At 44.0% G+C, this 23,712-nt stretch overlaps 1 protein-coding gene across 3 annotated transcripts in view; it reads right to left on the reverse strand.

The window, feature by feature from the left end:
- RTN3 (reticulon 3) overlaps nucleotides 1-23,712 on the reverse strand; it is a 52,560-nt gene that overhangs the window by 28,024 nt on the left and 824 nt on the right. For 2 of the 3 annotated variants that reach the window (XM_078381960.1, XM_078381959.1), the window contains exon 2: nucleotides 8,023-8,073. The exons of the other annotated variant lie outside the window; for it this stretch is intronic. In XM_078381960.1, coding sequence (XP_078238086.1) covers nucleotides 8,023-8,073 — 51 coding nt within the window. The remainder of the gene's footprint in view (nucleotides 1-8,022; nucleotides 8,074-23,712) is intronic. 3 annotated transcript variants of the gene reach the window in all.

Here is a 23,712-nt window from a genome sequence, read left to right on the forward strand (position 1 = left end):
AAATCAGCTCAGCAAAGGAGGAGGGGAGGTGTAGTTCAACCAGATCTGAAGAGTCATACATTCCCCACTTTTATTATAGTGTCTCCTGGCCACAAATCCAAAATCTTCCAAATACGCCAGTACAATGAAAGACCGCCTGCCCAAGCACAGCAAAACACCACACACAGCTAAACAGCATACAGGAGATGTATGCTGTTTAGTCGGGGACTCTTCAAGGATTCGTATGCTTCCTTTCACTCTATTATTCCAATGGTTCTCAATCCTGGGTCCACAGATGTTCTTGACTACAACTCCCAGAATTCCAGGCCAGCATAGCTAGTGGTGAAGGCTTCTGGGAGTTTTAGTTCAAGAACATCTGGGGACCCAAGGTCGGGAATCACTACCTCTGAGCAGGGTTGTGTTAGATTGGAAGAAAAATCCACAATCCAGGGGTCTCAAACCTTCACTGCCATTGGCTTTTATACACTGCTGTGCCTTCAAAACCATTCACTCCTCAATGGCATTTAGAAGTTTCCCCTCAGAACAACAGAGTGGCATTTTACAAGCGGAAATCCCTAGGATAAATTCTCCTGGCAAGTATCCTATTCAACATCCACCGAGTAGAAAGTCCTGCCCCTGGTGAGCAGAGGGTGGGTTTTCTTCGGGGGCTAATAAGGGTTCCAACAGCAGCAGTGCTGGAAAGCTGGCTACCCGTCCATAACATCGCCATCCCGGAATATGCCAGCCTCCTTCAACCTGCCAAGGGCCCATTGGCACCTTAAATTTTGCCACTACTGCTGAATACTGGCCCATGAGTGTGGTGTACTGGACCAAAGTAAAATCCAGCTGCAAACAATTAAAATCTATTGTCAGCACCTATATGACAGTCAGCTAGCATCGAGACATCACCTCTGCACCAAGATCAGGGGGCTTTTTTTCCTTCCCAAGAAAAGTGCTTACTGTGTATTTGATACAGAACTTAATTGCACTGAATTATGGAATTCTCTGCCACAAGATGTGGCAATGACTACTGTCTTAAGTGGGACTGCACAAATTCACCGAGGATGAGAAACCTCTGGCTTTAAGCAAAGAATCAGATACATTCATGGCAGATAAAGCTACCAGCTTTGGTCTCACCTGATGTCTCTCTTCCTGTGTGTAGGAGGACAGTGTGGCACCCCCAGTGTTTAACACCAAACCTGTAGCTCTCTGCCGCTCTTAAGTGTTCAAAAACATGTTTCCTGGTTGTACCATTTTAAAATGAATCTAGCACGTGGGCAGCCTTAAATCGAAGTAGCAGCTTCTGTAGTGTTCCAAAGAAAAGGATCTCCCTGGGGAGGCTCATTAGGGGTTCTTCAATTAGAAACTCAGTCACAGTGGGTACGTTTGCATGGAAGAATGCTTGTTTACCTTTCCCCAGCTTTCACGTCACAATAGCAACCTCAGGGAAATGTGCCATCCCATTCTAATCTCTGCACGTGGCAGGTATAAAGCCTGGAAGCTAGCTATTTTTTTTAAGACTACCATTCTTTGAATCCCCAGTCATAGGAGATTTGGGCTGGTTTTTTGTTTTTTTTTTGGTGTTCCAAAAAAGCATTTCAACAAGGCTCTGACTGTGAGCGTGTTCTAAAAATGTGCTTCTGAACTTTCTGTAAACATGTTTCTTCCTGAAATGCAAGGAACCAGAAAACCGCTGGATTAAAGCTTTAAAAAGAGGAAATCTGGAAAGAGCACTGAGCAGTAAAAGATTCCTCTCAGTGGTCTCCTAAGCCAGCAATTCACTGGCAAAGCCAGGCTGTAGTCATACAACTTCTCTCCCGCACCCTGGATTCCCACATCGCTTGCTATCCTAATTTGTAATAACGAAGGTGCTATTCAAATTTTTTGGACTCCAGCTCTCAGAGTGATCCAAGAATTCCCTAGGCAGAATTGTGGGTGTTTTAGGCTACAGTCCCACACCCACAGAAATCGGCATTTCACTCATCTGGACCATGGAGTAGCTCAGAAGCTCCATGGCAGATCTTCTTTCTTCCTGCAGTAAATGTACAAAACATCGAAACGGTTGCAGCGCTTCCTGGGCATCGTAGTTTGAGGGGCATCACTCGCAAAGTGCCACGACAGCTTCCTTTTCTGTACATTAACTGCAGGAAGTGGGCCCGAGAAACCCAAGCTAGGCCCTGCTATAGGTGAGCAAAATATACGGATCTTTAGGTGTGGGTCTGTGGAGTGGAACGTCCAGAAATCTGCCTGGGGAATTCTCAGAAAGAAGCTGGAGAGGGAGATAAAGCGCAAAAAAAGAGAGCAAAGAGCACATCAATAATGAAAATGTGTCTTTTGTCAACATTGGACAAAACTGACTACTTGTCTACAAATTGCAGTTCAAAACCCCGTGGAAAACATGGTTTCCAATTCACCTTTGGAGGGAAATAATTCTTTGTGGAAACGGTGGCATCTGTCATGAAGATGCCATGGCACAGTCGTTACTATGAACCAGGAAACAAATGTGAGTGAGAGAAAAATAAAAGCAAAGGGGAGGGAGAGAGGACAGAATCAGTGCCATATGATGAGGAAGGGACAGTGGCCTGAGATATGTTCTAAACACTTGCTTAGCTTTATCATCTGAAATTGATTACTCTTCTTTTGCCAGTCTCTGGTTACTGCCTAGCATAAGAACCAGCTGCTTTAGATGCCTTGCTCACTGTGCCACAACAGTAGCCCTTAACAGCAAGCCCTAGGAATGCGCCATTTGGACTGTTTAAAATTCCAGCTCCAGGAATTCCACAGACAGAATTCTGAGGGCTCCAGGCCACAGACTCACACTTACTGATGCCTACATTTCACCCCCTTGGACCAGGTCCTTGTCTTGGAGACAGCATGGCTTAGCTTCATCTTAACCCCTGTTGTTCATGTACAAAAGAGGAAGCGGCCACGGTGCTTCTTAGGCGCCATGGTCTTACTGCCTTTTAGGTTCCATAGAGCGGTGGTCCCCAACCTTGGGCCTCCAGATGTTCTTGGACTTCAACTCCCAGAAATCCCAGCCAACAGAGGTGGTGGTAAAGGCTTCTGGGAGTTGTAGTCAAAGAACATCTGGAGGCCCAAGGTTGGGGACCACTGCCATAGAGGGTGCCACCCCAAAGAACAATGACATCCAGGAAGCACTGCAGTAACCTCCTTTTCTGCATACAGTGGTGCCTCGCGCAGCGAGGTTAATCCGTTCTGGATTAACCCTCGCTGTGTGAAAGCATAGTTGAACAGGGCAGGAAAAGTTCCAATTGGGCCGAATACTCACTGTTCAGCGATGCTTCCCTATGGCCAGCAGCCATTTTCGCGCCCTCCCCTCGCTTTTGTAGCTGTCGAACAGCTGATCGGCGGGTCGCAAAGCGAAGGTCGGTAAGCGAACCGCTTACCGACCTTCGCTCTGCGATTTTCGCCCTATGCGGGCACCGTTTTGCGATTGCATTTGCGATTGCAAAACCAGCCTCGTAGAGCGAATTCATCGCTCTACGAGGCGCCCGTTGTGCGAGGCACCACTGTATTAATAACAGGAAGCAGGCCGGAGCTAGGCCATGCAGCTTCTAAGGCCCTAGTTCAAGCCAAACGTAGGTGTGAGTTTGTGGCCTGGAACTCCCAGAATTGTGCCTGGGGAATTCTTAAAGAACTATGGAACTTAAGAGTCCAATAAAAGTCAAATGACATACCTATAGTAAGCTGTCTTCATTATGTTATCCTAGATGAATGACTGTTAAATTAACAAAGTCTGTCTACAGAACTATTTTCATGGTGGAATCCAAAATCTGATTCATAATTTCTTCTCCGGCAAAAGCTCAGGATTGAAGTCTAAATCTCACCAGTCCTGGCTGATCCTGCTATTGATGAGAAGTGAGAGGAACAGTAATATCTGGAAAGCCAAATGTTGCCTAAACCAACCCTAGAGCTGTCCTTATCCTGTAACGCCGTTAATGTTGCTTAATTTGTTATTTGCTGTTGCCACCCAAACATCCAGAACTGTCTTGTTTTCCAAACAAAACTCATGTGTGTTCAGTTATCTCAGAGAACAAGTTTACAGACAAAGGTGAAGCTTAAGAAAGAAAGAAAGAAAGAAAGAAAGAAAGAAAAGAAAGAAAGAAAGAAAAGAAAAAAGCACACAGTGTGCAGAAGCAGCCATAATAATAGCATGTGACAGCCAAAGCACCAAGATAGGAAGTTAGCCAGCCCTGTGCAGCCAAGCTGGATCTCAAGGGGACTTCAACTAGAAGGGAAAATGTGAGAAGAAAAATGTTTGCATTTCCAAAAAAGGCTGTAACTGGTTTCCCGTGGCTTGTCCCAAATGCCTTTTAATTGTTCCAGCTTCCTATTCCAGATGCCTAGCACGGTGGCTGTCGGCCATCACAACTAAATGGAACGTCCACTGCCAAGGAAATGTACCCCTGCAAAGGGAAGGAGCTGGAGGTAAACCACAGGTTGATGGCAAGTTGGCGTTCTCCACTTTGGCCCTCCAGATGTTTGCAATTTCAATGGCCCGAAAGCCCAGCCAGGAGGGCAATGGTTGGAACATTCTGGGAGCTGACGTCAGAAACATCTGCAGGGTCAGAGGTTGTGAACATTGGTTCTAGAGTCGCCTTCCTCAAATCATCAGCCAGTAACTGTACTGGACTACAGCTCCCATCAACCTCCAGTCCTCATGGCCAAAATATTGGGTTAGACATCCCTCGTGGTCTGGATCAACAAGGGCAACTGTAGCATTTTTATGGAGTTATTTGATAGCTGGGATGTAGGTCAGCAAGCTGCCAACACACCCCTTGAACTGTAAGCTGCGGTGGGGAAGGTCCACAGCAGCGGATCAAATATCTTCAATGCTGGGTCTATCTGCCCTCTAACTGACAAAGTCCACGTGGGAGCAGCCTGACATTCTACTAAAAAGAAAAGGAGTGGTTCTCAGCATCAGCTTTTTTTTTGTCCGTGGTTCCCAACCTTGGGTCCCCAGACGTTCTTGGACTGCAACTCTCAGAAGCCTTCACCACTAGCTGTGCTAAGATGGGTTTCTGGGAGTTACAGTCCAAGAATATCTGGGAACCCAAGGTTGGGGACCACTGTTATAGGGGGATTTGAAGCAAAAAAATGCTGCATGGAGAACATGAGCTCCTGAGAACACCATCAGGAGCTCTGTGATGGTGAAATGATCCATTCTTTGATTCTCAAGAGGACTCCTTGCTTAGATCCGTGGGAAGGTGGGCTTATAAGCTGCTACTAGCAAGCCAGAGCTTCAGAGCATTTTAGCAAACCTAAAAGCAGCAAGGACCCAATACTAGCTATTAGTTAGTGCTGAAGAACCTTAAATAGTTGATGCATCATCATACATGGCACCAAAATGGCTGCTATAGTGGGGTCTTGACTTGAGAACTTAATCCATATTGGAAGGCGGTTCTCAAGTCAAAAAGTCTGTATGTCAAGTCTCCATTGACCTACAGTGCACTGAAAACCGATTAATCCCGTAACAGGCCGTTTTTGTTCCATTTTGGTTTTTTTCTGGTCTGTAAGTCAAATCTCAGTCTGCAAGTCAAACCTAAATTTTGCGGCCAGAGAAGTCTGTAACTCAAAAAGTCTGTAAGTCAAGCCGTCTGTAAGTCAAGGGTCCACTGTATTTTACACTGGATGAATCAAACCTAAGCTATTCTGGCTCTACTTTAAGCGCTCTACACAGCTTCATTTAAGATTCTGGCTCTAATACTGTAACAGTCTAATGAAAGGCTTTTATTCTAACAGCGTTTTTTAGACAAACACTGGAGCTTCTCAGGATTCTTCCAGTAGATCCAAACCAGCAGAAAAGTCAAAGACCCCTAATACCCACCTTCTGACACCATTGGTGGCCAACGGGGAACAATGATTTTATCTAGGGCACATTCTTGAGTTTATGCTGTGCCAACAGCGAGGCCAAAGAGGCCTAACTGGCACCTTACCAAGCTGTTTTAGAAAATGCCACAGAACTGCCCTCACAAAAAAAAGGGCACAGATTCCTCAACAGGAAAATCAGTGTGGAAAGAGGTCATGGAGAGGAAAATCCAGATGATGTTAAGCAATTCCATGGGTCCAGCAGCCAAACTTGCTCCCCTCCTCCAGAATCCCAAGAGGAATTAACCTCTGTGACAGAATTTATGTAACAGCAGCAAAAGTTAATTTAAAAAAAAAAGAAATGGAAAACAAAACACAGAGGACATAGGTTTTGTTTTTCAGATGAGGAGTGCTCCTGCAAGCTCTATCAACTTTATCAACAAGGTGCATCTTTGCACACCAATACTATGAGCAGTGCTTTGCTCCAGAATCAAGGAGTATAGGGCACACACTCCTTATCTGTAACAACCACCTTTCAAGGAGCACTACTATGTCAAGGGCAAGCCGCACCCATCCTGTCTGTCTTGATTTCACTGAAGAGTCCATTTCTGGTGCAAATCCAGTGGGAGCTGAAGAAATGCCATGTGGACTGTGCACCGCCCACTCTTGAATGGAAAAGTTGGATGATGTTACAAAGCTTAAGACAGGGCTGCAATATTTCTGTTTCATAAGAGAACCATGAAGGGCAGGACACAAAGTGTTCTTCTGCTTCACTGCAATTCCCACCTCTGCTGATTTTTTTCTCTTTGGCTAGTCATTGTACAGTATGTTCATTGAGCTCCTCCACATATGTGATATGATGCTTACTTAACACCCTGCAGATGAGACTACCCTGATACAAGTCAGGATGGTGGTCCTAACTCTTTGGATTGGCAACCTCAGATCTTTAAAATCTGGAGATGCTATGTACTGAATCCAGAACCTTTAGTACTTTCTCCCACTGAACCCATGAGACTCTTTCCTCTTATATCATATTATGAAACTGTTTTTATTTCCTGCACATGAGATCCAAGAGGCAGGCAACTAGTATCTTCTTTGACTGGTTTCCCTCATATCTTAATCACACCGTCCTTTCCAATTCGTAGGAAGGGCACACAGCTATGATCATAAATAACTATGCACTACCAAATTAACATAGCAGCCATGGCTTTAATGCTGGGAGAATCCTCACATGCCAGAAACGGTTCTTCCTGAAATGTCCAAGACAGCACTTTTCCAACCTTGTCCTATAACAAAATGTCCACCACAAAATGCTTTCCACACCTATATGTCTACTTGGAGAGTCTGGGAGCACTTGCTATGGATTCCTTGAGTCGTGTACAGAATCGAGGCCTTTCCCACATCCAGTTTGGCCAGCTGCTCTGGGCCTCTCCACTCCTCACATCAACGCTGCACCTTTCAAAAGCTTCGGGCACTCCCCCTGCAGCCAACTGTTGCAGCAGAAGATTGCATAGATCTGGAAAGCTGGTTATCAGGCAAAGATCCTTGTCTGCTATTGCTGATCTTCTCACAAAGATAGCCAACAGGATGCCTCAGAATGGAGTCTGGCAGATACTGATAATGCCAGCTAAGAAAGGCAACTTATAGGCTGCCACGAGCTTCAACAAGGGATAGTTCATGTACACCTTGGAGGCTACAGGCACCCAAGTGGAGCTCATGTTCTTTTTCCAACCCTGAACTGGTCAGGCTTCAAGATATGAAGGAAGGAAGCTCCCCTCCTCAGGTGCACAGCCAACTTCTGCCAAGAGCATCCTCTCCTTCCCCTGAGAATACGACTGGCTTTCATGGGAAAAAAATTCATTTTTTAGTTTGTAGGTAACAACTCATTGACAGATGCTGTGTGACTTGATTGCTTTTTTTCAAAAAGGCAGTGCTAATCCAGATTTGTTGGCACGTTCATTTACCAAAAATGGCAAGTTTCATGATTGCAGCTTGAAAACACAAAAATTTAACACCACAATTTACCCGTTACCGTGTCAAAGCTGAAAACTACTTATAGCAGGCCACGTATGTCTCACAAACAGCTGTTCTCCAGCCAGTTAGAGGGTCTGTGAGCAGCTGAGAAAAGATGAACTTTATCCTGTCCCCAGTTACAGCCTCTTTCTCAACATTTTTCTTTTAGTAGGGGGGGTACAAGAAAAATTACAGACTTGCCTTGTAAAGTCGAAAAGAGAGAGACAGGCTGAGAGGAAGAAACAAAGGAATCTGAAAGGAAAATACAGAGGAATGAGACCCTGCAGTAAAGGAAAATAAGCATTTCATTAACAAGGTTTTGCACCTGACCGGCGTTACCTCGGCCACAGAACAGGAGTGGGGTAAATCAGTGGTGGACACTCACTCACTCACCTTGATGATGCCTATGAAAGAGAAGCCCATCAGATAATTTTACCCGTTTGCTTTCAAAGAAAAGAATAACCTTATCACACAATACCCGCAACACAGTTTCTCATAGATTGTTTTCTGTATGTGTGGTAGAAATATTCAAGAAAAAGAACAGGCGAATGTATGGCAATTACACTTTAAGCAATGAAACAGCTTTTGGAGACTAGTGCTTGGATTCATCCCTCAAATTCATTTTACATGAAAGCTACTCTTTGGGCATCAGAGCTACGGGTTCTTAGCACTGACCCTGACACTGTCCTGTTGCTAGAGCCTTTTCTATTACTCCAAGTATTGGCTACTGGTATGCAGAAGCAATGACTACAGCAGTGGGGGGGAGGGACTTTTGAGCAAACCTCTTCATGGGCAAATCTAGTACAAAATTAATTCAATTAGTTTACATTTTTTGAAAAAAACATTTCTGAAACATGACTGAATTCTTACCAAAGGATCTCCCAAAACATACATCATACAAAATGGCAGCTGAAATCTTCATGAGCCACATGCAAAGCACATGATCAACAGCCTCAGACTAGAGTGCCTAGTGGTTGCTGTTACTTCTCTCTCCCACAGTCTGAGTCACACAACCTTATGCTGTCATGCTGCTTCTTGAATTCACCACGTCCTCCTTCCTAGCAGGATTAGAATACTATACAGTTCCTTTCTTCAAATGCAACATTTCATCCTGCTAGGAATGGCAGGCCAGTTAAGTAGCTGGACGCTTCCAATATCACGTCTGGGTTAGCTTTGATTTTCCTTTTTATCCATCAGCAACCGGTTCATCAAATGGTGGCTTCATTCCTCAAATGGCAATAACATTCACCCTGCTATATTCACACATGCCAACTGAAAAAAGAGTGGGCACTCTTCAGGCGCTTGTTGAGCCATGACCAGCATAACCAACAGATAGATCAATGCTCTATTGTCAGAACAGAAAATAGATCAAATATAGGGGGGAAAGGGACAATCTTCCTGCTTCTGGCTCAGATATCAAAATTCTGGCTTAATATATTGCTGAATTGCTCCTGCTTTCCCTGGAAGCAGCCACAACACTGTGAAACTTTGATATGCAAATGCTGCAGATCGGACTCCTGCTGATTCACACATATCACAGATCAAATATATATCACAGATGAAAGGTCCATGGGACGCTTAGTCCCTCCTGCCACAAATGAAAGGAATTAGCTAGCAGGCATCCTGGCTCTTCCCGAAGCTGGACTTCTCATTAATTCTGGCTTGTGATGCCAAGGTCATTACAAATCCTCATGTCTAGCCCAAGTTTACATTAATCTTAGTTAGGAAACCAATCTATGGTTTCAACCTTGAAATTTTCCAGGCAAACCAGGATTTAGACCTTCTCGTCTGCTGCTTCCGTTTCCTGTTTGCTCAGCTTTCTTGCTTCCCCATTCAGAAACAAAGCATATGGCATCCTTTGACCTGTCAACTCTTGGCAAGCAAAGTAAGTAAGCAATTAAGCAAACAAAACTATGGCTTCAAGGATGCTGACTGTACCTCCTGACTGTAAACCATGATCTGTGAACCCACTTAAGTTTGCGTAGCGTGTGATGAGCCTCCATTTTCTCCCAAACCAAATATTCAGAGAAAGCCTGCAATTTGTGTTGTTGTTGTTGTTGTTGTTCAGGAAGTTTGCTTCTGCGCTTGAGATGAAGCATATCAGGTTCTATCTCCACTTGCCATTGACTCTGGGTGTCCAGAAAGAAGGGAGACCAAGACTAACTTGCTTGTCCGATTCTGATCCTAAAGAGGGCAGAGAGGTTTTACACCTTGCAAGGAAACTGCCCCTACCTCTGCAATTCCTTTCCTGAGCGCTGAGCTAAGAGTTAAGGAGGGGGGCAAAGGGCTATTTCCTACCTTTGTGTTGCATTTTGGTGGAGAAGCAAGTCAAAAGGAACACACCAATGCTTTGTGGAGGGATGTGGTTGCCTCTCCACCGCCGCCTCAAGGTAAGCCATGATTTGTGGACTTCTGCCTACCCATATGACAAGATGTGCTTTGCAATTCTCCACTTCATGTGCAAACACTGTCTGCATTATCACAAGTCAGGAAATGAACACTGTATAGCCTCTTTTCTGGTTGTATCAAATATATGGAACTCCTGCCCTATGAAAGTTGCTTCCTCTCTTCCTTACTGATTTTGAGATCCTCTACCAGCCTGTCCCAAACAGCTGGTGGTGCTCTGGATGTGCTGGATTATAACTCCTGCTGGAGGGATAAGCCAACACATCTGGAGAACGCCACTTTCGAAAAGAAAGTCAGCCAGGCAAAACCAAAAACTCACTCTGAATGTTTTTCTGTAGACCCTGTGAGCTTCACCACAGTCCTAATTTTAGGATCAATATTACTAAATTCTATTAAAAACCCTATAAAAACCAACAACTGGCACATTTTCGTATGAAAGACAACTTTTGGATGAGATTGGTCAGCCTCTTCTGAGACATACGGAACAGCAGCTTACAAATCAGGACATACAGTGGGGTCTTGACTTAAGAATGGCTCGAGTTAAGAACATTTTGACTTAAGAACCACTCTCATAGGAAAATATTGACTTGACTTACATACTTAGATTTGAGTTACAAACTGAAAAAAAACCACGTGGGAGGCAGGGAAAGTGCAAAATGTGAACTTTCAGTTAACTGTTGGCCAGTGAAAAGGGTGCCTGTCTGCTTCCTCACTCCTCCCAGCATTTAGAGAGTGGATTGGGAGACAGTCTGCAGACTGCCTGGTACTGCCTGGACCGTATTTTCCCTGCCTTCCCTGACCTTTCTTGACCTAAGAAAAAAAGAAACAAAATATCCCCTTCTAGTGGTCGAAGGCAGAATAGCAGCTTCCCATTAGTTTCTATGGACGGAAAAGAGCAGATACGGATCAAATGGTTTTCAATGCATTCCTATGGGAAATGCAGATTTGACCTGCAAACTTTTTGACTTGAGAACCGCCTTCCAATATGGATTAAGTTCTCAAGTCAAGACCCCACTGTACATACCTTAGATACAATCTCAAACTATGGTTTCTAGCAATTTTTAAAGATCTTTCCTATTCTGCCTTTATCTATCTATCTATCTATCTATCTATCTATCTATCTATCTATCTATCTATCTATCTATCTATCTATCTATCTATCTATCTATCTATCTATCTATCTATCTATCTATCTGATTTATATCCCGCCCATCTGGTATATTCTACCACTCTCGGTGCCTTGAAAAGAAACCACAGGTAGGCTTTACTTCTGTCATTACAGAACGTCTGATTTGCACAGAGCTGCTACAAAGGTCCGTGTCCCTCGCATCACTAAGCAATTTGGCACTCAATGCAGGGAATATCACTCCCCACCCCAACGCATATTCAGGAGCAGCAATTTACCCAACCTTTCACAACCTTTGGCAGGTGACTCATCTTTTCCTGTCTAACCACGCAGAAAAGAGGAGGAGGCCTCAAAACCTGACCTACCAGACTGGGAACAGTTACTGGCAAAACTTCCAGTGTCACAAATAAAGATAGGAGGCTCTTCCCAGCGGCTTCCCATGGCTCTCCTCCCCTCCACAAGGCACTGTATTTGCCAGCGTATAAGACAACTGGGGGTATAAGACGACCCCCACAACATTTCCACTCAAAATATAGTTTGTTCTATACTCGCCGTATAAGACTACCCCCTCTTCCGCACACCTTCCACACACCAAATAAAAGGTGCTATTCACTGTCACCATTGTACGGCCGCAGCGTGACCGCAGCACCTCCGGCCTGCCCCTGCATCTCCCTGTGACCGGCACTAGTGCGCAAGTGCACATGTGTGAGCTCTGCGTAGAGAAGGGGTGGGGCAGAGCGCCGCTGCTTCCCGCCAAGCAGAATGGGCCAGTCACATCGAAAAGGCTGGCACCCCTGTCTTGTTGCTGAGGCTTGCCACAGCCGCGCTGGATACCGCGCAATACTGGACGGTATATAAAATGAGGTGGGCAGGCATCAGTAGGCTACTATGGGCACCGGGCGAGCATCAGAAGGCCACCATGGGCAGCTATGTCTATCCCAACTGAAGTGCACCCGGCGTATAAGACGACCCCCCCCCCCCACTTGGAGGCATGTTTTTCAGGGCAACAAAGTAGTCTTATACGCCAGCAAATACAGTATTCCCCTCCTTATCCTGCAAGCAGAAATTTCAACATCAATGATGTGGCCATGATGAACAGCCACTCTTTTCTACCGATAGCACAGATAGTGTGTTGCACTTGGCACAGAGGGGTCTCCACGGGGGATCTACACTTTCTCTACAAAAAGTGCATTGTGTGCTTTTTCCCAGGGCACTCCTTGACCGCAATGTGAAAGCTTATGTGCAGGATAGAGAACGTGAATTGAAAAAAGGGGGAAAATGCATTGGTTGAATAAATGAATAATGAACACTTTTCCTAAATTTAGCGCCTGAGATCCTGTATAATTTCTTTCCGTCCCAGCTGCTCTGCCAATGGAGCTATTTAGTACCATTTGCCCACTGGACTGGGTTTCAACAGAAGCTCTATTTTGAATCACCAGACCTTGTAAGAGGCTTGTAAGAGGCCAGAGTGTATAACACAGAATTTTAGATCCTGTTTGTTGCAACGTTTCTCAAAGCAGCCTGAGCATATCTCCAGTTTGGATATAAGCAGGAAACAAAGAAAGAGTGGGAAAGTTTTTAAAAACATGGAAACTCTAATAGAGCCTAACCACTAAGTGTATTCCTATCCACAATAGCCACCACCAAAAGACAATATAAGCTGAAACATTTTTTAATCACAGACACGCTCTTCTTCATTGCATCTTTATAATGCACTTTCTGACATAGCGGGTCCACAGCACAGATCACAACCAAGAAAGCCTCCGTATCTGGAACAATCATAACATTTAACATAGTATCCAACAAATTTCTTGCTAAAGTGGTTCCTAGCCTTGGGTCCCCAGATGTTCTAGTTCGGCAACTCCCAGAAATCCTGGCGGGCACAGCTAGTGGTTAAGATTTGCCGGAATTTCAGTGCAAAAAGTCTGGGGAGCCACTGATGGGAACGATAGGGACAGACTGTACATACTTGATCAAAGCCTTCCTCTTGTGAACTCAGGGTATACACAGCTTGTAACACAATACAAGAGAGTCATGTATAACCCCAAATCACAAAAGGGAGTCCTTAAGCAACAGTGATTTTCTCACTACTGTGGTATATATTCATTACCTTAACATGATGGGGAAAGTCCTCCAGAGAGTTTTGACCACGTTTTTAGTTAACTGAATGTCTACCTTGAATTAGAAAATAATAACAACACAAATCAGTAGCATGTTACTAATGTGGTAACCAAGGAATGAGCTCCTTTTATAAAAGTAGAACCTAACAAGATTTTTTTAAAGTCACAAGGCATGCTCTAGTTCAACATTTTGTTCCTCCAAAATCTCAGAACTGTGCTTTTAGAAGTCTGATCAAACCTAAGTAGGTAAAGTTCTAGGTGTTCACTCTAACCATACCGATGTGAACTTCCTTTGGTGCACATATCTGAAAATTACAGCTAAAGCTAGGACGTCTCTGTTCAGCCCAATGTTTACTGGGTCATTATGTACAAGTCGGCCTCTTAGCCTAATCTACCTCTCAGAATTATTCTGAGGATAAAACAAGCAGGGAGAGAATCATATTTTATCTTGACCTCCCTCAATTTATTAGTCAATCTAACAAGTTAAGGTCTAGAACTATTAATGGCGAGGAGACCCCTCACAAATTTGGCTTTTTCCTTTATCAAACATTCATATTAGCAAAGAAGACGGTTCTTTAGAGGGAACTGATAATTGTACATGATTTACTTACCTTAATGCATTAAAAGTAAGCAAATAATATAATAACCTGACCTCAACTGACAGTAAAACAAAACATATAAACATCGAAATCCAATGTGAAATTACTGGTAGTGTCAAGATTTTTAACCTCTCCCCGCTTCTGTAGTCAAAAAATTGTTCCGAGGTGGTGGTGGTGGTACGGAAGAGAACTAAAGGGTAACTCCTGCTTTCTGCAGGCAGCACAATAGGAAAGATCTTTAAAACTTTACATTCTCAAAGATATGAGGGATAAAATTCTGTCTCTGGAAAAATGACAACATACATAGTCTTTGAGCCACAACAGAGAAGACTCTGCTTCGTACAGAAGCTAATCAGTCATCTAACCTTTTTTCACACAGCTGCATAGATCTGATGACTGGATCATATGGGAGAAAATACTTGCAGAGGAAATCTAAATCCTATCCACTCTAATCTAACTGGAATTAGATAGTTGGTGCCGGAATAATGCAGTTTGCTTGTGATTGAAGAGCTCCATACAGCTTGGCATATGGGTTAGTGAAGGATCACCTTCTCCCATACCAACCGGTCCACTGATTTCCAACAGAAACATATGGTCGAGTGTCCCATCATGTGAAGCAACTGGGAACAGGATGGTGGCGCTTCCATTTGTTTTGCTGTTCTGGCTGATTGGTTGTTAACGTCTTCAAGGACTTCAACGACTTCGAGAGATTTGCTTCCTCTTTCCCCTCCCCTTCAAATCATGTGTGCCACTGCACAGCCCGCGTGGAAAAGCATACTATTTACACATTCTGCAGGTTGGATAACCTTTCTCTCATATGCAGGACTGCCATCCAAACAATGCTGTGATAGAAAGGGGGAAATGATGCTCACAGCAGCAGCCCAAGTGCTTTGTAAGCCTCCCAAGACGTTGTGGCTCTCAAACACAGATGACATGACCACACAAAAATAACCACACTGCCCGTAAGCAGAAGAAACAGTGTGGTTTGGTCACTTTCTTCCTATACAGGCAGGTTCCTAAAATTTCAAACATTATTACATGTGTTTTTAGATTACAGATGCTGTGGAGTAGATATGAACATAGATGGCTATGATTAGAACAGCATGCCCTGGCACTCAGCTGCAACTGCCTTTACTTTGGATATATCTTGAATTTGTTGAAAATGATTCCTTTACAGTTATTTTTTTGTGGGGGGTGGAGAGGAAATGCCACTTTTCAGCCACAGTTAGCTAAGATACAGCTATGATTTGGGAGCACAGCTTCCACAAACACAAAGAGAGTCAAACCTGCTACTGCCTATTTCTATCAATACACCTCAGGTCTTTAAAAAAGGAAATAAAAATCATTCTGGGTTGACAAACGGGAGTACTACTTTAGAAATTACAGATGATAGTGGAACACTTTTTAAGTGAAAAACAAATCAATGTTTGCATTATATCACTTAAACAACAAATATGGGAAATAGAAGCAACATTTCCTACTTAAATTTGCATAGCTCTCTCCATCACCTCTTCTGTAGCTTGTGCGGCCAAGTTTTACACTGCTTGTGTGCTCTCCAAAGACATAATGCCTACTCTCAGAAGCCTAAGACTAACCTTAGATTACCGTATTTTTTGCTCCATAAGATACACTTCCCCCCAAAAAAAAACGTGGGGGGGGGGAGTCTGTGCATCTTATGGAGTGAAGGCAGCGATTTCACCCCCGCTGGCCCCATGGAGGGTGGAGGGAGTGTCGCAAGGGTCCGAGTGAGCCTTCCTGGACCCTTGCACCGCTCCCCCCACGCCCCACGGGGCGAGCGCGGGTGAAATTGCTACCTTCTGGCAGTCTTTTGAGGCTTGCGAAGCTTCAGAAGACTCCCAGAAGCTGGCAATTTTGCTCCCTCTGGCCCCACGGGGGGTGGGGGAGAAGCCTCCCAAGGGTCCAAGTCTGCCTTCCAGGACCCTTTAGAGACTCACCCTCCCCCCCGGGGGCCAGAGGGGGCGAAATCGCCACCTTCTGGGAGTCTTTTGAGGCTTGGGAAGCTTCAGAAGAGTCCCAGAAGGTGGCGATTTCACCCCCTCTGGCCTCCGGGGGGGGGGGGGGCTGGGTGAGCCTCCAAAGGGTCCTAGGGTGTGTTCATAAGACGGACCTCTCCATAAGGTTCACCAATTTTTAGAAGAAAACAGATTATTTTTTTCCTGTTTTCTTCTCCTAAAAATTTGGTGCGTCTTATGGAGAGGTGCGTCTTATGGAGCAAAAAATACAGTAAATGGGAGTCTGAGCAACTGGTGACTCCTAGTCAGTGTCACTGGCCAAAATCCTGTAGCTTAGTGTAGTATAATGCAGCAGAGTAGGCCCACCAAATCAATAGGGATGTGGTGAGCCAACACCTCTGTAAGTTCTATTGATTCAAATGGCCTCTTGTAACTGCAACTCACTTAAGCAATACAGGTCACAGATATGGGAGGCCTATTTAAATCAAAACCTGGAGTACTAGATGTTCTTGTATGAGAACTTTCTGTGGTCTTAGTCACCAGCTGGGCTAACCAGGGATTCTAGAAATAAAGACTATCTGGGGATCCATGTTTGGGAACCATTGCTTCAGATGATTTACCAGCCCTCTGGAGCATGTGACAGAAGCTGTGAGACCCAGCAAAGTATCTCCTTGGGTTCTGGTCACAAAGGAAAACTGACATAAACATGCAGGTAACATATTAGGCTATCTACATTTAGTTTCCGCCTCTTCTGAACTGATTCTTTCCTCAACCTACCACACATTCTTGATTCCAGGCTTGGCCTTAACTAATGGCTACTCTCCAGGGAACTGCTTAGCACCATAGCAGTTCTCTTCATTTAATGTAAACCAAGGACTGATTAACAATGGTTTAGCACAAGCCCTTCAACTATTGTACTACGGGAGCCAATTTCCATGGAGAGGATGTGATCTTTTTCCTAAGTTTATAAAACAAATTCGAAGGAATTTGCATTGCAGCAGTTCCATTCACCCCCACATCCATATTTTTCTCATGTTATTAAAAAAAAAAATTCATTTACGATAATCCTACCCAAAGTAACAGAGGCTTGCATATTAGGTGCGGATCACAGAAGCGAACTGCATGTTATGATGGCTGATTTGGATGCTGAGACAAAGCTGGAAGGCTGCCTGGAATTGCCTTTGTGCTAAAGTACAGTGCATTCCCAACGTGCAAGGCAGAGAGATGAGAAAAGCAGGTTGCCAGCGTGTAGAGGAGCAATTAGGAGATCTTGCGTAAAGGGAAGCCCATCCAAACCATTACTTGAACAGCACTAACCAGGCTCAGGAACTGAGTCGTGGACATTAATAGCACCCTTCATAACCCAGCAGTTTTAATCATGTGTCTTGTTATTGTTACAGAACCACCAGCGAGGCATTTGTTCCCCGGCAGGCAATATTTTAAGAAAGACTAAATGGATGGGTTTCTCAGCAGCTGCTATCCCAGCATTCCATACAAGTTTCATATCATCCTCAGGCCTTGGAAGGCTGCTCCTAAGCCACCAGCTGCCAATTATGACCAAGTAGAAAAAGTACAGTGCATTTGTTGTCGCAGCTTTTAAGCGCATCATGACACAAGTACTGCCTCTTGGATTTATCTTACAAACCGAGGCTGGTACAAAGCAATCCCATTTAACATATGACTCAGGTAAGAGTCTGGAGCATAAGCCAAGAAGAATGGTTTCAAGCATCAGAATCCCATCATGAGCAATGAGATGTATTCCTGGCCTCATCCCAAAGCATTTAATCCATTAGCAGACTGGAGTTTTCCAATAAATGGAAATAATGGCACTGTTCTCAGAAGGATGACAACAGTAATTTTAAAAAGCACTTCACCAGGTGCTTCAGGCCTGTTCAGGTCTATCTAACAAAACAGAGTGGCAAAAAGGGATCAAAAACACTATGAATGTAAGTGAAGAATCTCACCTCCTGCGCCACTGCTGCTGGCAAAAAGAAAATCTAAATAGCAAGGCTAAACTGAAATGTCTCTTTTCCCCAATGTATCGGCTTTCCATTCTCAGGTAGCTATCAATGGATCTGTAGATGAAGAGGGCAACTAAAAGTAAAATTCCTATCTGGAAGCACAGGTATAGTCTGAATTAGTTCATTTCAGTAAGAGATTTTAATGCTGTTTTTCAAGACTGCGAGTCTTCCTAAAACAACACAGAAACATGTTAGAACAGGCAACACAAGGAAATAACATCAACATCCAATTAATCAAGTGAGGGAACCCATTCCGGCATTCCATTCTGCTGCAATGTGTGGATCAAGGATAGGGAACCCAAGATCCTCCAGACATTGTTGAACTACAACTCCCACAATCCCTCGCCACTGATCTCGTTGGGCCAGGTTGATGGAAATTGCAAGCCTGACAACATTTAGAAGGCCACAGGTTCCCTATTTGTGGTTTAAAGATGACATCTTTAAGTAGCTGTTCTTCTTTAAAATCTAACCAATACGATGCAGCAGGGCGTCCTGCTGTCTGGGAAACATACTCCATGCGGCAACATCTGCAAAACTACCTCTTTAATTCATTCATGCATTCAAACTGCATCAAGGCATGGCAAGAGGTGAATAATGCAACAGAGGAGTGCCATGTTTTATGGAGGATTTTAACACAATAATCTGAATTCTAACTGATTCCACATGGCAGAGTGATTCACATAATGATTCATCTACTACCAACTGTGTAGTGACAGGGATACCCATGTGTTCATGTCTAAAAGCAGGTGTCACATAAGCAAAATGCAAAAGCAGAAGCATATGCTGGCCAGAAACTAAAGACTTTATTGACATCTTATTTTTTTTTACTGGGAAGAAAAGCCAAGCTCTCCAAAACAGGTTCTGCAACTCTGGAATAGCCTACCCATCGGAGGCAAAAAAATTACAGGAACGGCTGCAACTCTATAATTTGATCATTTATCACCTTTTAGTCACCACTAACTACATTTAGTAAATGAGAAGGACTCTCCAACCTCCTGCAAGGTAGACCTATGTTATTCTAGTATTACAGGGAGGATGTTTATTAAGGCCCATCACAATGACTCAGCAGCTGAATTTCTAACCCGAACAATTTCAGACAATTACTTTCAGGCATCCTTTATAGCCAAATGCAGAAGGCATTGTTAAATTTCCAATGACATTGAGAATAAGTGCAGATACATTAAAATTTCTTCTTTTTTCTGTGCACTCGATAATAAAAAAAACTCTTTAATTTGGATTGTTAAGAGAAATGTTACCTCCAATCCCTAAATCCACAACACAGCAGAGGAATGATTACCATTTATCAGCTAAAATGGAGACTGAACGGCTGATTTAAACAGAGTGCACAGATATAAACAGATGTTATCTGTCACATTTTGTTGTGCTTCTGTATGCAGGTTGAATTAAAAAAACTTTACCTTTAAAAAAATTAAAATACGTACAAACGCTTAGTATCTTTTCTTAAGTAACTTGTTTAGTACTATTAAGTAAACTGAATACAGGCATATTTAGGCCTAACATTAATCTCTCAATTAAATCAATGCTTTCTACTAAATATATTGAGTTAAAAGAGTATTTCCAAGCTGAATGGCACTGATTTGATCAGTATCAGACCTTTTGTCTGCTACTCTGTTTTTGTAATGGTGCACCTGAATCACAACAGAGTGAAACAGCAAAGTGTAATATTAGGAAAGAAGAGAATCACTTAGTGAAAAAAGGCCCTAATATTCCTAGACATTGCCTCACAAAGAATGACAAGGCCATTTACATGGGGATATTTTAAAGACATTCCATTTATAGTTAATGCAGGGTGGCACAGAAATTCAAGACTTGGCAGCAATGAAATAATGTAAATGCACTTATTACTTGTGAGTAAACATGGTTAAGTGATCAAATGCACACACCACTGTTTAGAAAAAGACAAAGCATCAGGATACAATTTCCATGAAACCACTAAGGTAAATCTATTTTTTTTGCTCTCACCAATTTAAGGTACAGGTAAAGGTAAATGTTCCCCTTGACAATTTTTGTCCAGTCGTGTCCGGCTCTAGGGGGCGGCGCTCATCCCGCTCTTCAAGCCATAGAGCCAGCGTTTGTCCGAATACAATCTTTCCGTGGTCACATGGCCAGTGTGATTTAGACACAGAACGCTGTTTACCTTCCCACCGAGATGGTCCCTATTTATCTACTCGCATTTGCATGCTTTCGAACCGCTAGGTTGGCGGGAGCTGGGACAAGCGACAGGCGCTCACTCCGTCGCGTGGATTCGATCTTACGACTGCTTGGTCTTCTGACCCTGCAGCACAGGCTACTGCGGTTTAGCCCACAGCGCCACCACGTCCCCTTTTCACCAATTTAAACCCTGGATTAAATCAGTAATTCTAATTGGTAAACTTTGTCTGCCAGTCACATAAAGGAATCAAGCAGCATCAGGGGCCAGTGTCAGCCCCCCAAGTGTGCAGACAGGCATGCTGACTTTGGCTTCTGAGAATACACAAACTGCTGCCACTAATGTCCTTCAAACCCATCCTTCCAGCCAGAAGGGCTAGAAACACGATCTCCTATTAACACATCCACCATGATGGCTTCTCTGCCCACTGTCAAGAGGGGCAGGCCCGATCTCTGAAGGACGGCAATGACTACTTCAGGCTTGGGCTGACCCTGCTGGCATCATGATCTGGTGCTGCATGCCATTTTTGTGAAACAGACACTGGAACAAGGAGGCCCAAATTGAGAAAGCTAAAGAATGAAAGGAATCTGCAGAAAAATTAAGGAACTCGACTATGTTGCGGGAAAGCTGCAACAGTGACTTTGAGGCTAGCATTTACACTGTTGTCTGTATGTTCAAAAGCAATTCTACCACGCTATGGTGCAATCATGTCTGTTGCCCATCTTTCTGAGGAGGAAGAGCACAAGGAGACACTAGCGTATCTTGAATTCCCCCCTTCTTTACATTTTAAACCTACATCTTGAAGGTGAGGCAGACAGGACTACAAAGCTTCTGCAGGGAGGGGTGGGGAAGGCAGAGCCCACACCTTGCTCCATCTTGAGACAAGTGACCTTGAGGCACAAGCCGTTCCCAAGAGCCTGGAGCCTTCCGCAGCTCATAAAGATAGCTCAGCTTCCGTTGTGAAAACTGAGGCCCAGGTTTATTGGGGAAAGGAGCTTGTACAAAAAGGTCCGGTGCCGTTACACGACTGGTTTGGATTCACTGGAAAAAGAGCAGCAGTAGACCTTTGGGGACTTGTTTCGCTGGAGAAGGCTCCAGACAAAACACAACATCCCAGTTCCAGCTGGTATTAAGTCACACAAATCATACATTCATGTCCACTGGTCAATCAAAAGACAATGCTCTCTTTTTTTACTGACTCAACCAACCGCCCACAAAGTCTGCTTTTCCCTCCAGATGGCAAAGCATCCAAGATGCAGAATATCAAGGGAGGTCTAGCAGGTGGAAGTGGCAAAAATCCATCAGAGGCTTTACTACCCAGGGAAAATGACATCCCTATAGAAACATTGCTGCTGCTGCTACAATCTGCCGCATACCAGGCACGGCTAATATGCCCATGCAAGGGAAAGCGCATGGTCTGGAATTTAAAAACAAAACCTGCAACGTTTTTTTTTTCCTGAGAAAAGCCGTCTATTACCCAGCTGCAGTGCTTGATAAAACAACACTATTATATTTGTCAGGTAGGGAGACTGGTAACAACTCAGCCTCTTTAAAAGCACAGTCCACCTGGCCTCTATTTTTCACTCTGTAGAAGCATCTGCAGTGCAGGTTTTTTTTGTGTTTTGTTTTTTGGCAAAAGAGAAGGTCTCCTTCCAGCTCCCTGAAGGCAGGCGAGAGATACGAACCTGTCATTTCCCGGGCTATTAGAAAGGCGGGGGTGGGAGTACATTTAAGCTAGTCACCGCTTTGTCTGGTGTTCTCCAGCTGTCAAAAGCGATCACTGCAGGACTATCTGGCACAGAAGCAGCCTTTTAAGACAGACATTGCTAAGCATCTCTCTCTCCTTCAACCCCCACCCCACACATTTATTTTTCAAAGGACGACCACTCTCCACCACAAGCTTAATGTCTCAGATGGGAATTCACGACAGAATAGAAGTCCATCAAAGGTAAGAATGGTGACAGACTGTCTGCCTTGGCAAAAACAGCACCTTCTTCAGCTTGATCGCCTATGGAGAAAAAGATCTAGAAGTAGAAAAAGAGCCCTCCTCCAAAGCAGAGAAAAATGGCTGCTCAATGAGCTGAGCCAAGAAGCACTTTCTTAAACCTACTGATCAAAAATGGAGTAACCAAAAAAAACACACTTCTTTCTTCCCCATCTCCAGGGGAGGCAACGTTATTTTCCCAACCTCCACCCCATCTGGTGTTTTTCAAGCGCTTAGGAAGAGCTTGGTCACATTTCAAAGCGTTCAGAAAAGATACAATAGCCACAATGAGCCACTGCAGGCACCATTCCTCCTTAGCATCAGGGAAGGGTTTTCCCTGAACCTTTATCTCCAAGCTTTCTCCCTGGCATCGTGCGGAATGATAAAAGCTGCAAAGCATTTGAAACGGTGGATTAGGGAGAACGGTGGGAGGCAGCCCACCATCGTGTCCCAAAAGGCTGTTTCATTCAGTTTCCCTTTGGCCATTTCTTCCAACAACTGCAAAACCTCAAGCGGCGCACCGTTGATGAGACCTCCCTCTCACAACGCCATTTCCAACAATACTGTCACAAGACCTCTCCAGATTGCTTCAGAGCCTGGGTTTGTGAACTCCTTCAGGATTTTCTACAGCACTAACACCACACCCAGAGCGCACTCCCTCTTATCTTGGGTTTTTTTCCATCCAGTCATCCTATAATGAAAATCCAAGGAATTTAACCTTCCTGCACTCCACCTCCGCCATATGTGGTCTTATTTGCAAACTAGCCTTCATGTATCTTGCCCATTCATTCCTCTGCATTTTACATGAATTTTGATGTCCCCCCCTACAAACTACCTGTTTTGAATGACTTCCCACCTTCCTCCCTAAAGACATTTTCTTCCACAATAAACGTAACAGCCACACCTTCCCTCCTCCTTGTGCTCCACCCAGTCTTGACTATCACTCCCTAACTCATACTCCTTTCTTCACCCCTTTGTTCCTCGGAGATAATCAAATACCATTAATTGCATCTTCGCAGTATAATGTGTCAACTTTATACACAGAACGCATCTCTTTTTCTACAAGCTGGTTATTGAAGGGCGAAAAGCTTCAAGGCCAAGGGAAGATCTTTCTTCGTGATGTTGCCACCACTATCTATTGGAGTATTTCCCAGAAATAACACCACCGTCTGCTTTCAGATGTAAAACAGCATTCAATACAAGAAAGAGCACACCCTCCTATGAAACCTGTCACAATCAAATCATTATTTGGTTTGAACCAAACAGGTAGCTCTAACTCACCCAATTAATTTTGTAACAATAGAGGCGAATTTTCTTCCAAGCAGCTGTTTTTTGGATCTTGCCCCCCCCCTTACTTGTCTCCTTTTTTCTCACCAAAGTCTTCCGGGCTCCACCATATGGGACTGATCCTTTTGCTCCCCTGAGGGAGGATTCTGTATAACTCGAAACCCTGAGGCACCATCAAATTTGCCAAATTTTGTAACACTTCTTA

Source organism: Pogona vitticeps, chromosome 15, assembly GCF_051106095.1.
Source record: "Pogona vitticeps strain Pit_001003342236 chromosome 15, PviZW2.1, whole genome shotgun sequence".
Classification (NCBI taxonomy): Eukaryota; Metazoa; Chordata; class Lepidosauria; order Squamata; family Agamidae; genus Pogona; species Pogona vitticeps.